General features: G+C 30.3%; 3 protein-coding genes and 1 long non-coding RNA gene across 6 annotated transcripts in view; 2 read left to right on the forward strand and 2 right to left on the reverse strand.

The window, feature by feature from the left end:
* LOC126778416 (pleckstrin homology-like domain family B member 2) overlaps positions 1–2187 on the forward strand; it is a 106471-nt gene extending 104284 nt beyond the window's left edge. For all 3 annotated transcript variants that reach the window (XM_050501916.1, XM_050501917.1, XM_050501918.1), the window contains one exon: positions 376–2187. In XM_050501916.1, coding sequence (XP_050357873.1) covers positions 376–558 — 183 coding nt within the window. In that variant the 3' untranslated portion in view covers positions 559–2187. The remainder of the gene's footprint in view (positions 1–375) is intronic.
* A 1547-nt stretch (positions 2188–3734) lies between these two features.
* Positions 3735–5538, forward strand: LOC126778618 (uncharacterized). The gene is made up of 2 exons (XR_007670164.1): positions 3735–4059; positions 5328–5538. It is a non-coding gene; the product is annotated as an uncharacterized LOC126778618 (long non-coding RNA).
* A 690-nt stretch (positions 5539–6228) lies between these two features.
* Positions 6229–7552, reverse strand: LOC126778508 (uncharacterized). The gene has a single exon (XM_050502129.1). It carries the CDS (start codon positions 7550–7552, stop codon positions 6281–6283), a length of 1272 nt encoding a protein of 423 aa, XP_050358086.1. The 3' UTR covers positions 6229–6280.
* A 53-nt stretch (positions 7553–7605) lies between these two features.
* LOC126778532 (m7GpppX diphosphatase) lies at positions 7606–11394 on the reverse strand. The gene is made up of 4 exons (XM_050502172.1): positions 11052–11394; positions 9610–9755; positions 8689–8913; positions 7606–7908 (listed from the first exon to the last, which is right to left on the reverse strand). Exons 1-4 carry the CDS (start codon positions 11392–11394, stop codon positions 7606–7608), a joined length of 1017 nt encoding a protein of 338 aa, XP_050358129.1.
* Positions 11395–14691: the final 3297 nt, after the last annotated feature.

Here is a 14691-nt window from a genome sequence, read left to right on the forward strand (position 1 = left end):
GGCTAATTGTGACTTAATTACTCTGTAATGCTAATAATTTGTTTATTTACTTAAATAATCCATTAAATAATATATCAATTTATGGCTTATGGCTGTGTTGAAAGATTTACTAATATTCCTATTCACCCCTTCAGTTAAGCGTAAAGTTTGTGTAAAGCGGTTACGATGATGGTCAGAATTGATCGCGTGACTCCCGACGCTTGGCAAACCAAGTCACGCGTTCTGCTTTAACTTATGACTAATTTGTTTATCTTTCAATCTGTAGTAAAAAATTCCAAATTCAAAAAGATATTTTTTTTAAGTCGACTGTTAATTAATTATCGTATTCATTAAATATATATTCCAAGCTTAATTATTATTTTTATTAAATCACAGGTTATAGAAGAAGTGTATCTTGATCATGGCAACACATCGAAATCTCCGAACCCTCAGACGACATTCATCGTGAAGACGCGCCAGAGACGGTACTACCTAATGGCGCCCTCCGGGGAAGCGGCCAGGATATGGATAGACGTCATATTTACCGGAGCCCAAGGCTACACTGAGTATTTAGAATAAAACACGAAAATAAAAACTTGGTGTGACTTTGTAATAATATGGCCAATATGGCGTTGTCAGCCATATTCGATATGGCGATGCCATATTATAAAAGGGGCTCTATACAAATAATCTCAGAAAATATTATAGCGGTTTTTTTTATTTTCAATGTGTTTGGATATAATGAGATGGCTGTTCTTAATGCCAAGCTACGAATATGACTATGCCAATGTTTATGGGATATTATTACAAAATATTTCGATTTTGATATATCTACCAGACATGTAAGATTTTTGAAATATATTTCAATTTGAAGTCATTTTTCAAACAGCAACACTGTTGCCATTTTTATACAATATATACAGTTTTGTATATATTATTGTATTCGTTTTATATACAGAATTTGTGTAGACGTTCAATGAATTTGCGTGATGTTTCGATAATGATTGATAAGATACTCTTTAAAGTACACTATTTTAATTAAAAAGTCAATTTTATTTCCTATTATAATATCGATTCGTTTGAATTTAATCGATTAATTTTGTAATCGATTTTAATTAAATAAACGAAGTAAGAGCTGGCAACATTGTTTCGAACCGGCACAATTATCGGAGCGACAAATGTGTCGGATTTATATTGATGTCTGAATTTTATTAAAATTAATTATTTTGATCCGTTAAAATAAACGGCAACGACACATTTATCGGACGCTCTGCCACGATTTTATTGTCGGATCGGATATCACAGCTTATAGTTTTGTATTGTGCCGTCGACAAAACTGTTGGTACGAGAAATATTTGTAATAAAACAAACAGCTGGCCAACGCTGTAAATGTTGGTTCGAAATGACGCGAACTAACTTTTATGCTATTTAGTAAATTAGACGCAATGAAATGTATTCTGAAATGGAATTGAAAATGATAATATTATAGACAATAAACCGTGCCAATGCCCTAATTAAATGTAATGGCAACTATTTTTATACAATTATTGGTGAATATCGGTGCCTTGCGGAAGACTGAACACAAATTAATTACCATTTTTACATATTTGTAAATACATTATAAAATTGCGTGGTTAAAATAAAGTTTTAATAATTTTATTTTTTTCATATTTATAAATTATATAGGAATATAGATCGCATTAAATCCTTCGTGCACGCTTATTAATTAGTTATATTAATAATGTTACCATATGAAAAATACTGGCAACTTTACATTGCTTCTAAAATCGAATAAATTAAAAAGTGTATAACTATATATTATAAACCATTGCTGTATTTTATTTTAATATGGAAGGTACAGTTACTTAATAATTTGTAAATACGTCCACAACAGGTTTCTATAGATAAAAAATAATCTTTTTAGGTTAGAAAAACATCTCATTAGGAATATATTGTGACTGTGCCCTCAAGTTTTACTTATTTCCTTGTTTTTAATCATTTTATAATGCATTTACCTTTCATTTTAATTGTAACATAAGTACAAAACGTAATTGTCATTACGAATCTAATACCAGTGTAAAAAACTTTATTTTTAAGGCTTGCATTATTTTAGCTGTATTATAAGAAACGGCTGATACCAATATTTAAGTGTAAGGTCACATTATCTTAACGAAATTAATAAATCATTTAATAAAAATATTATTAATATTATTTGTTTTATTTTTATTTTGCCACTTGCAACCAATATAATGGTTAAAATTACAATGCAATTTTATTGCATGACCTGGATCGTCGGAGACTTTATTAATTATTTAAGAACACTTTAACAGTCTAGTTGGATATTTAATATAACATTAAATATATTTTTTCTAAATACACGGTATTCTCTCTAATGCCCGCTTCTCCTCTAACTGCCTAACTGTGACATCAATTTCTTCGCGCACGAAGAAAGACAACTCCTTTGTTTGTCACACCTCCAAAAAATGGAATTCTTTATCAGCACACGTGTTCCCCTCCACGTATTATTAGGGTTCCTTTAATGGAGGCATCTTGGGGGGCGACAAGGCGTGGACGGCTAGTGCGGATAATTCTTTCCGACTGTACTGGCCGTCTTCTCGTTTGGACTCTACTACCACTTTCCATCAAGTGGAATGGAGATATTTGGCTTCTCGGAAATAATTTTAAAAAAGTCTGACGGAAATAGGTCATGCCTCCTGACTGACAGTGTATATTTATATAGATATATATACAATACAATGATGTAACTGGTGACCTATTTCCGCAAAGTTTTTTATATCTATATACATATAATAAAAATGTACCTGATCGATGGAACATGGAAGATATATGAGTAAAGCTACTATCGGGGGGCCTTCAACGCATTAGAACCCAAAACAATGATTGTTAGAATTTTTGGACGCGAGGTGTTACGTACCCTATGTCCTATCACCTATGTGTATCACGACAACGTGTATGCAAAATATCATAATGATTGGCTGAATAGTTAAGGCGTGAAAGCATTAAGAATATAGTAAGAAGATAGATATATAAACATTAAAGAAAATATTACATTAGTGTAGTAGTATACGGTACAGAGCGGTAAGATAAGTGGATATTATTCTATTCCTCCCAGCTCTGTGGCGCGAAGTTTAACGAAACGAAAAAAAATCTAACCCCTATAGTGAAATGAGCCGTTTTTACTAAATTTATCACTACGAACGCAAATATTGAATTATAAGTGCCGCCTCGGTCTAGTGGCTAGATGTAAGGCCGCAGACCTGCAGGTGCTGGGTTTAAATCCCAGGTCGTGTCAGTAAAAAGTTATTCGGTTTTTCTGTCGAGCAGCCCGGAGTCTGGATGTTGGAAGTGGGTACCCTCCCGTGCCTAGTAAAGCACGTAAAGCCGTTGGTCCTGCGAATGAACTCTTTCCGCTCATGTCGGATTGCCGTCCCATCGAATTATCAGAGTCATGGAATAGAGTTTGCACCTGATTGCGCACTATAATATGTCGGGCTTGCACAAAGCCCAAGTAAAGAAAAACCAAACATTAAACAGAACATTTCACAGACAGTATGAAATAAGAAATATGTGATTCAACGCAGACGACGTCACGGAAATAAGCAATTTATAATATTAGTAGATTAATAAAGCAAAGTTATTAAAATTATTTTCTATAACAATTTATATAAACCTCACTTATACATAAAATGATTGTAACACTATCAGTTGTCAAATTTCAATAATAATGAATATAACAACATTTGAAGACAGTTCGCCGTCATTGTCAGTTGTAAAATATTTTTTTCTAAAGTAATTAAAAACTTAAGAAGTAGAGGATAGGTTGAGGAAATTAAATACTCAATAAAGGCAATACAGTAATAAATAAGACACAAAATACGATACGAGTCACTCCATCATTGACTTCAGACAACGTTTAACTTATTCCACATAAATTTAAGTGTATAAAAATTATCATGGATTCCATCAAAAGAGTGCAAAAATTCATCAAACATTGGTATATAAGATACCTGGTTTCGACTGAACTTTACATGGTTGAACCTTGGGAAAAGGTAGTAATACGTATCCTTTTTTAATAAATCTATTGAATATCAACTTTTAGTATTTTTAATGAGTAAAAAGAATATAATTATTAATACTAAATATATCATATATTAAGATTACTAGATATAAAATAAAATATGTAATAATGTTTTTATTATTACAATTAATTTATGAACCCATTTGAGTATGAACTTAAAATTCAGAAATAACATCAAAATTGTTAGATATAAAACCGTCAAAAGTATTAAATACAGTATTTTAACAAACTATTAACTTAGTAAATTCTCACCAAATATTAAAAATTTCAAGGAAATCTAAAGTGTGAATACAATAGTTAAAGGTTGACCCGAGTGTATAGAAATAATATGTTGTTTTATAAAACTTATTGCTTTATTTTATTCTATATTTATTTTATCCATATGACTTTTTGCATACTTTATTAATAACTCATAAATTAGTAGGCAAACAACCATTTAAATTGAATTATATGTAAATTAAATTTATAATATATATTTTTTGTTGTTGTGTGTAAATGTTGCTAGGTATCAAATACATTTATCCTTAATTATGACTAATGAATTTGTTGTTGGCATAATAGCTGAAATACCCAAACCTGCTTTCCTGTTTACAATCTATAGAAAAACCTATTGATGTAACTACAGTAATTTTCTGTGTATTTCCATATATTAGTTTCAAATCATTAGTATAAAATAATATAGATAACTAATAAATGAGACGAAAATTAATTAGAAGTCTAAATGACACATTTATTTTTTACTTAAAAAATCATGTTAAATTAATTTGCTCACATTTACAATAAATTTTTATTTAAGCTTGCATTGTTCACATACTTGTTTTATGTCCAATTAATACCTTGAATTTAAATAGGACCTGAGAAATTTTAATTAACTTTATGCAAGAGTGATTCATATTCATTGTACAATTGATAAAATTAATGATAGCATTTTATCAGAATCCAAAGTACTTAGTTGATCGACAAAAGGTCATATGATATTTTATTAATTAAGAAGATATATAATTAATTTTAAGGTAGAAATCACCGGTTTGATCGGGCCATTGCTGGTATAAATGAGTGGTTGTTACCTCCCAGTCAGTACATAAGATGTTTTTGAAATATCTATCTTGAATTCTACGAACGATTAATGTATTTTTGACATCTAATTTAATATTTATAATCACCACAATTGGTGCAGTCGATGACACATTAAATAAAACATTTTTCAATCATTTATTTGTTATTAAGATCCTTAACAAGTTTGATGCAGATGTGCTACTTGCTTTGGTCTTCATTTTATTTTGGTATTTCAATTATGCAATCATCGTTAATGGAATCTCTCAGCTGAGGGGCACACCACAAATAGAAGATTTAGGAGCAACTTTACAATAATTTAATGTTAAATTGATGATATTGTTATTATAATGTCTTACATTGTTGAATAATTTTTATTGTTAATTAATAAATGATATGAAATTTCAGCAACTTATTTTGTTTTGTCCAATCCTTAAACTTTTTTATACTTCCTGCATATATGTTCAGAGAAAATGTTTTAATTAACAACCTTCTAAGTTGTACAATTATTTTATTTCCAATTGATATTGATTGGGCTATATACTTTTTCATCTTTTAAGGGTTTATGTTGCTCTGTGCTGTAAGTATTTTTTTTAAATAATTATTTATTAACCAATTATATACCTACATTTGAATATATTTATGTTTTGTTTTGAAAGTTATTATTGTATTTGAAGCAATATTATGCTGTATAGCTGACTACATGATAAGGAAGGAAAATATATAGTCAATATTAAAGATTCAGTTATAAATAGATTACAAGTCACGTTTGATTTATGTAATCACATCATAACACAAATTTAGGGAAAAAAAATTAATTAATAGTATTTAGCAAGTTAATATATGAATATGTCTAAAAATCAAAACAGTCCTCAATGACTTATTAAAAAGTCACAGCTATAATCTATTCATCTTATATATAAAAATATAATATTTGCTTAAAATAGCTAGACTACGAATTTCATTATGAAAGTTGACACAAAATCTTTTTATCATGAGTTTTTAAACTATCCACGTTATTGTAACACTCCTAGATAGAACACCTCACATGGTGGATACATGATTTCTGTCAAGTTTTGCTAGTTATATATAAGAACAAATATAATATAATAAAAATACTTTAATGTAATCAATTGCTTTATTTGGTTTTTAAGCTTTTAAATAACTGACGCAATAACCATTTGTGTAGCGGAAACATTCTGGTACTTTCAATGACATGTGTTCCAAATGACTGACTCCATCACAGAACATGCTCTTCGATATATCTGTTGACACAACTGATGGATCAGAAAGCCAAGATTCAACTTCATTGTTGAGTTCAGATTCAATTTTATACAAAATTTTTGTCAACAAACTAGATTGTAACAGTATTGTATCACTTTGTTTATGGTTTTCTATATTCCTTAAAACTTGTAACTCTCTATCCATGACCCATATTAATAAATATTGTTTTTTTGCATCTGAAATTGTACATTCCAGAACTATTTTACACATCATTGTATATTGCAAGCCCAGATTGAATTCTCGGGTCATACTTTCAATTGTGTATATGAAATCATCTGTACTTATATTGTGTAGGGGATTCTTATGAAAAAATACATGTTTCTCCATATTATTGTTCTGAATTTTAACGTCTGCATTGTATAATTTCACGGTATCCTTACTTTTAAGACCCAACCAAGCCAAGCATCTGTTACAATGGTACACGGTCCTCTTTGAATTGAATTTATTTGATCTTTCAGATAGAATATTGTTATTCACAACGAAGAATGTTAGTCGGTAAAGAAAATCTAATTTGTTCGGCTTTAGCACATCTGTGTGTGCCTGTGATGTGAGATTGTGATCCTGACCGTGACTGTGACCGTGCCCATGGCCATGGCAAAACCATTCTGACATATCCAAATTTGTAGACGGAAGTTCTAAAATTCTATTAAACTTTACAAAATTATTTGATATTACATTAGAACAATTTGCACATGCAAACTTCACTTCATCATCCAACTTTAAATTTGTGTTCAATTTTTCAACTTTTATTTCTTTATTTTCTGTTGCTGCAGAAATGAATTCCGTATAAAAACTCCCACCCTTCTTTGGTTCTGTTAAAATTCTAAATGATATGGTATTTTTTTCGATTTTAAGGCATGACATTGAGTTAGGTATAATAAAGCAGAACTCCTGTATAGGAATTATGCAAGTAACATCGGATTCATCATCAGAAAAATCAGAAAGACTTTCAATGGATGATAAACTGTCTCTCCTTTTCATTGTTTCATCATTATCATAATAATTGAGTACAATACAATTAGATTGTATACTAATTTTTAAATTGCAGTCCTTTTTGAAGTCAACATTAGTCGTAATATAAACATTGCAACTGCGTAAACGGGAACGGAGTTCCATAAAAATATTTTTTACCAACATTTTTTGTTCCAAATATATGAAATTGGAATGAATAATCTAAATTTTAACTAAATTTATTTATCGATAAGTTTAATATCTGGTTTAATTTTCTGTACGTAACCATTTGTCTCATATACATTGAACAATGTGTCCATCTCACGGATGACGAAGGGCAAGGTAGCTTTCTTGTAATAATCGCTCATCATTTCAATATTGTTGATGACGGTATCAAGTAGGTGTGATTTTTCTGCATAAATGCCGGGTGCCTCGTGCTTCAAGTACGTAAAATGAATGTGCAGATGATAAAATGAAGGCTGGTAATGAAGGTAGATCCTTAGTTGACTGCCAGGGACTTTGTATTTCTCAAAGATTGCTTTCTGTAAATTAATAAAAATGTTATATTTTGTAATAGTTTGTCATCATGTTTGGTTTTTATTAAATTCTAATTTCAAAAATTATTTTGTAAATATATTACACTAAATCAATCTTTGTTCAAGACACAGTGACCAAAGAGTGAGGCACAAAAAATGGAGAATTTTAAGGCTAAAAGTCTGGTACAATTGAAAGGCTTGCTATCGGTATTTTAGGGCTAGACTAATATCACATAGCTTTTTATGAAAGACAGATTTTTTTACTTTACTGTCCACATACATTCTTAAGTAAGTAAATAACAAACCTGACTAGTAGGAGTTAGTTTATTAATACTCTGACATAATAATAATTGACTACCTCGTTGGTCTAGTGGCTTGATATAATGCCGCAATCCCAGAGGTTCTGGGTTTAATTCCCAGGTCGGGCCAATACAAAGTTATTGGGTTTTTCTATCAGAAAATTCTCAGTAGCAGCCCGGAGTCTGGAAGTTGGAAGAGTGTACATTCCCGTACCTCGGAAAGCATGTCAAGTCGTTGGCCCTGCGCCTGAACTCTTTTCGGTCGTGTCGGATTGCGGTCCCATCGGATTATGAGAGTTAGGGAATAGAAAGTGCACCTGTGTTTGCGCACACACTTGTGCACTATAATATCTCCTGCGTAGTAGGCTAATCTCTATTGAGATTAGCCGCCGTGGCCGAAATCGGTCTGGAGGACATTATTATTACTCTGAAATAAATATGTTAAGCATGACAATAAATTATTTTTATTAGAAATTAATGATTGTACCTTTCCTTCGTCACGGACTCTCTTCAGCAATGGCAGATGGCTTCCATCCAAGTCTCTCAATGACTTGATACCTCTTCGTCTAACAATTGCTAATAAATACAATGTCTCCTTTGTTAAACCATCCCATTTGAGGTCTGGGACCAGAACAAAGCCTTCATTTTCACACTTATTGTCGTGAACTACTCTATCTTGTTCACTCCTACCTTCAAGGATGTTGTATACCCACTGAAAAAGAAAATATTTTCAATTTATTACAAAATATATTTATTTAATATTATACAGTACTTCAAGTTATCATTTGGTCATAAACAAGAACAATGTGAGATCCTTAAAATCTAACTATTTTTACATTTTCCAGATATATTCGATATCTGATTTTTTTTTATTTATTTTTTTTTTTTAACTTTGAAATTTTTAATATTCAATTTAATGAAATTAAAAATAACTAAAAAAAAAACAAAAATCATAAAATATCAAATGAAATTATACTTTATTCAAGTCTTTTATGAGCATTTTTATTACATTAAGACATACTAAATTTAAATGTTATGTCATGAATTGTTGTTATATAATTATGTATGTTTTTCTAGCAGTGTTTTACATGATTTTAGTAAAATCTTAACATAGAGGATCTATGGATAATGACTTTAAAAAAATGAACAGCCCATTAATTTCATCCCCTCTCCTTTTAAAGAGAATTTTATCGAAGCTTATTCCAGCCCTAGTCCAATCCTAGAGTTGACGGAATGCAGAATTATGACATTCTGAGAAATGCTGGTTATATCATACTTTTTTCTTCCTGAATATATTTAGATAGTACTTGAGTGTGTAAAAACTATCATATTTTATTCTATAGTAAGCTATTGATAAACCATAAAATAAACAATATTATATTAAATGTGTATATATATGTTAATTCACCTGTAAATTAAATTGTTCTTTTTCTATGTGCAGCAATGTAAGTTTATTATAGCAGTCCGATGTTTCCTGTATTATATGTACTTCTTGTTGACTGAATTTGGCTACGTGCTTCTCTGTAGCTGGGTAGATTATAGTTGTTTTGACGCCTAGAAATATACATTTAAATTAAAGTAACAATTCTTAATATTGAAATAATTGTGATTGTGATACTGCAGGTAATTAAAAACATACAGGAACGTCAAAAATAACTTAATTAATATAAACTAAAGCCACCACTAATATCTGTGGATATATATGATGATTTCAGAAAAAAAAGTAGGCAAATCTATGCAATAAAAGAAGTTAATATTTTTTTTTGATAAGTAATAAACATATCCTAATGTGATTTGGCACTAGCAATTATATGTATGAACAAAGAAATATAAAATTACACACAATTACAATAAAACACTGAAACAATATTAACTTTATGTAACATAACATATAAATGGTTTGTTTTATCAGGATTTATCTCTGTTCTTAATCTGTTTTGTATACTCATCAAATTTGATTAAAATAATAATAATTATTAAACTCTATTATTGGTGTCTTAGGGTTTATATTAAAAAAAAAAGACTTGACTTAATTATTCTAAGAAATACACAGAATAATAAGTATGATTTTATACAAGGTTAACTTTCTAGAAAATAATATAAATTATGTTTTAATTAAGCTATAATTATCATTAAGACAATATAGAGATAATGATTGTGTAATATTTCTTAACAAACAAATGAAAACAATATACATCAAATTGATAACTAAGATATAAAATTATATTGTACTTATAAATTTTAATTAATTCATTACGAAAATGACATACTTATTGTAGAAGTTTCGAAAACTTGAATAATAAAAGATAATCTGAATTATCAACCATTATATCAAGCATATGGAAGGAAAGTTGACACGTAAAAAATATAAAAATAATTTTGTTTAATTCACCGTTAAACCTAAAAAACGATATAAAATGAATATTTCAAAAAGAAAACTAAAAATATTTGTTGTGTTCGTATAATTTTCGAAGAAAGTTGTACTACGCAATTATGAAATCTAAGTAACAAAGAACCATACTCTGCACTTAAATATAATCTATGTATCATATTTACTCTACCTTAAAAACTTTTTATCCAATTATAACATATGCGTAGGTACGAACGTAACTTAAACTAATAAACTCGTGTGAGCAAAAGCATGACTAAAAGGATAACCGCGATAAAAAGTTGACAGCAGATTATTGTACACACTAAAATTAATTCTTTACTCACGAATTGGAGACAGAAATAACTTAAATTTTATACGAGACGCGTCTGACACCGCACAAACGAATGCAAAGCCTTGAGAATCGAAAGTATATTGAGAAGAGAAAAGGTATTAAGGAAATTATAAAGTTTTTCACTCACCGTTAATACAAGATTTAGGGAAACACTCGAAATTCCCGTAAATATCGTTTTGAAAAAACGTTTTCAACTCGCTTTCAACAGAAAAATAGCCCTCGTTATCTAATTCGTCTTCTTTGAAAGCATTTTTCTCTAAAACCACCAACGCTACACCACTCTTGTCTTTGAACTTTCCCTGAACACAGACAGTTTTCCTATTCGTATTATTGTTTAATATTTTGCTAGGTATAAAGTCTCTTAATTCAAGCACCACTTCTGCTACACCGTTATCATTTTTCTCGTCTTTTTTAATTTTCTTTGCACAAGGCGGTTCATTAAGTTCGCTTTGGCAATTGCCGTCGGACATTTTGTAACAATGTTGCCATTTTATAAATTATATTAACATCTACAAAATTAAGGTTGATATTTTATTATAAGAATTGAGGTACTTACTACGCGCGTAAACTTAAATTATATAATAAACTTGAAATTTATGGTAAACAATTGTGTTGTTGCCTTTAAAGTAATTATTATACTTTTTTTTGCATATTTTGCAAAAAAAGTTTATTATATATTAGTATTATAAATATGCAACTAATTTCAAAGGTATTATAATCGAAACCGCAATATTCGCTTGTTTATTAATTTTTATTCAAAATGTTTTAAGATAACTATAAACAGTTGTGTGTATTAAATAATATCAATGTAATTTAATGGGTGAAAAGAGTAATAATTGTACAGTTTCTTCCTAGTTCTTCTCAGTAGAATCTATATTCCGAACCGGCGACAGCTTTGCATAAAATTTCCTTGCTATATTTAATATGTATTTAAACTATATATTTTGACTAGAATTTAATAGACTTCTCCCTGTTTTTGTTTTCTGTTTTTCTTATAAGTATATATTTTTTGTTTTTTATTCAAGCACTCATAAAATAAAATAGATCGTTGGCTTAAAGTGGTCATTATAATGCTATTCCCACATGAATGGATCACTTTATTTAATACCGACTATACCGTCAATTCTATACAGTCTGTCACTTGAAAGATAAATTGAGCAATGACTTGAACCGGTGGACACAATAGTTGGTCTTCTATATTTGAGTTATGATTCAACTCTTATGAGTTATTATTACGGCTATTGCTTGATTTATTCAAAGTTAGCTAATTTAGACAAATATTTATCCAACCAATATCAAAAATTTTGTTACCACGTTTTATGAATAAAATTATGAATGAATTGTAATCATAATAAAGGCACGTCAAAGAATTATTTTTGTCTCATAAGCGGTATATGTACCAGCGGTCCGCTCCGCCTTCGTTCAGGTATAACAATTGTCTACCTTCGTAGATATTATGTAGGTATAATTTATTTGAAAACTAACTCATCATTGGAAGTGTATGACAAAATTCATCGAGTTTGGAGCTTATTCCACTCCAATGCGTGTTGGTGAAATACACATGTGTCGGAATTTCAATGAAATTAGACACATGCAGGTTTCCTCACGATGTTTTCCTTAACCGTCAAGTACGATATGAATTATAAACACAAATTAAGCACATGAAAATTCAGTGGTGCTTGCCCGGGTTTGAACTCACGATCATCCGTAAAGATTCACGCGTTTTAACCACTAGGCTATAGTCATCGATTAACACTCATAATTTTGTCTGAGCTTCTTAAGTCTCTTAGAAATCTGTCTGCGGCTTCTGTATATGACCTCATTGTACATTCGCCCCATATATAATAGAACATGAAGAGGTCTGTTCTTGAAAAAAAAGTATAGGTTTTTTTTAGTAGCAAGACTGGTGTATGGGTTATCTGATAAGTGGTCACCACCACCTATATACATATATTGGCACTATAATAAACATTAATCATCTCTTACATAGCCGATACAATACACCATTAACTATGGAAACTAAGACATTATATTCCATGCGCCGTAGTTACTCTTAAGTTTGGCTGCCGCAACCGAAATCGTTCAGGAAGATAACATCTTCTGTAACTGAATATCCAAGAACATATTATGTTCTTAAAAGTAAAACTGCAACGAATATTGCTATATAATATCGTAATATACAGTCGACATACTTTACTTTGTTTTTAAATTAGCATCTGGTCATTAAATTGCATTAAAAAATAACATTGTGAGTTTTTTTTAGTTTCTTGGAAAGTAAACACATGCCAGTCACAGTTCCAAATTACAATTACACACCAATTTTTTAATTGGAGCTAATCAAGCTTGACTACAATACAATATTGTTGGAGTGCTTGAGGCACAGATAATAAATATCATCTCGTTACACGAAATAACAAGAAAGAGGTTTTAGTTTATTTTTAGAAATTTCAAACAATGACAGATCAAATAGATGAAATGAATGGCTTACATAATTGTTAATCATAACTCTATATTTATCTCGATGACGAATTGTTTAATCAAACTGTATTGTCGTTTAAACTGAGACGTGTTTTTTCTTATCTACCACTTCTTAACTATAACGGAGACTGGAGACGGATCAGTGGCTAGCCACTGATCCGTCTCCAGTCTTCTGGTCAAGATTCTAGAATCTTACCCGGAGATTGCAGGCTTAAATTCGGGCAAGTACCGACAATTTTTCACGTGGTTAGTACGTGTTTATAATTCATCTTACTCTCGGATGTTAAAGATAACATCATGAGGAAATCCGCATGTGATGGATCTTCCACATGTGTATACCAACCCACATTGGCGCAGCGTGGTGGAAAAAATCTGGCAGATATCTATCAACACGCAATGTGACAACGGCGTGGAATACGACTCTCTTTTAAAGACTATAATGCAGGAGTTATAGAAGCTTAGTGGGATCCACCTGGGCTCTATTATATTTTAAAAATATACATATTAACAGTATTTTTAAATTTCGAACATACTACGCATTCAATCAAATTAAATATTAGTCGCGGGAAATAAGTAAATCGATACAGACTATAAAATACATTTCTCTTTTAAACTTCGCTTAAAAATGGTGAGTTTTATTCAGAGTCTATTTATAACGCATTCCTCTCGATAATAAAGGCATCGATTTTATACTCTTGGAAAAGGTAATGTTTTAATTGTAGCACACAAAATATTACATTTATTAATTCAATAATTATAGTATATGTGTAATTTTTACTTTTTACTTTACAAATAACGATTTGTTGTTCATTGCGGTGTATTTTAAAATTACTGCCTCTTTGATTTAGTGGCTAGCTTATAACTCCGCTAAGCCCGGGTCCAGGGTTTAAGCCCCAAAGCGAGCCGATAAAAAAAGTCATTGTGTATTTTGTCTAGAAAATTTACGTAGCAGTCCTTAGCCTTTGAGGCTAAGAAAAAAAAAGATTAATGTGAACTCGGGACGAGTATGTTTATAGTTGGAGGTTTCAACGGAGTAGAATAGTCACTGCATCTCAATCGAGTACACATGTGTATGTGTGATCGAGTACGCAAAGCATTCTCAAGGTAGATTGGTGCCACTTTATGAAAAAAAAAAACTTCAACGCGTATCATTAAATCCCGAATATTATTTTAGACCGCAAAATAGAATAGATGTCAGAAGTTTTTAAAAACTTACGTTTACGTTACTTACGACCTCACTTATAAACGCTGCACAGCGGCTATTTAGTTAAACATTTCGATTTCGAAAC

The sequence above is a fragment of the Nymphalis io genome, chromosome 26 (genome assembly GCF_905147045.1).
Source record: "Nymphalis io chromosome 26, ilAglIoxx1.1, whole genome shotgun sequence".
Taxonomy (NCBI): domain Eukaryota; kingdom Metazoa; phylum Arthropoda; class Insecta; order Lepidoptera; family Nymphalidae; genus Nymphalis; species Nymphalis io.

Coding starts and splice junctions, on each gene's coding strand:
- LOC126778532 (XM_050502172.1), bottom strand. CDS start 11,394: ATGTCCGACGGCAATTGCCAAAGCGAACTTAATGAACCGCCTTGTGCA. Junction 9,756..11,051: donor CCCTAAATCTTGTATTAACG/GTGAGTGAAAAA, acceptor GTATATTTCTAG/GCGTCAAAACAACTATAATC. Junction 8,914..9,609: donor AAGAACAATTTAATTTACAG/GTGAATTAACAT, acceptor TTTCTTTTTCAG/TGGGTATACAACATCCTTGA.
- LOC126778508 (XM_050502129.1), bottom strand. CDS start 7,552: ATGTTGGTAAAAAATATTTTTATGGAACTCCGTTCCCGTTTACGCAGT.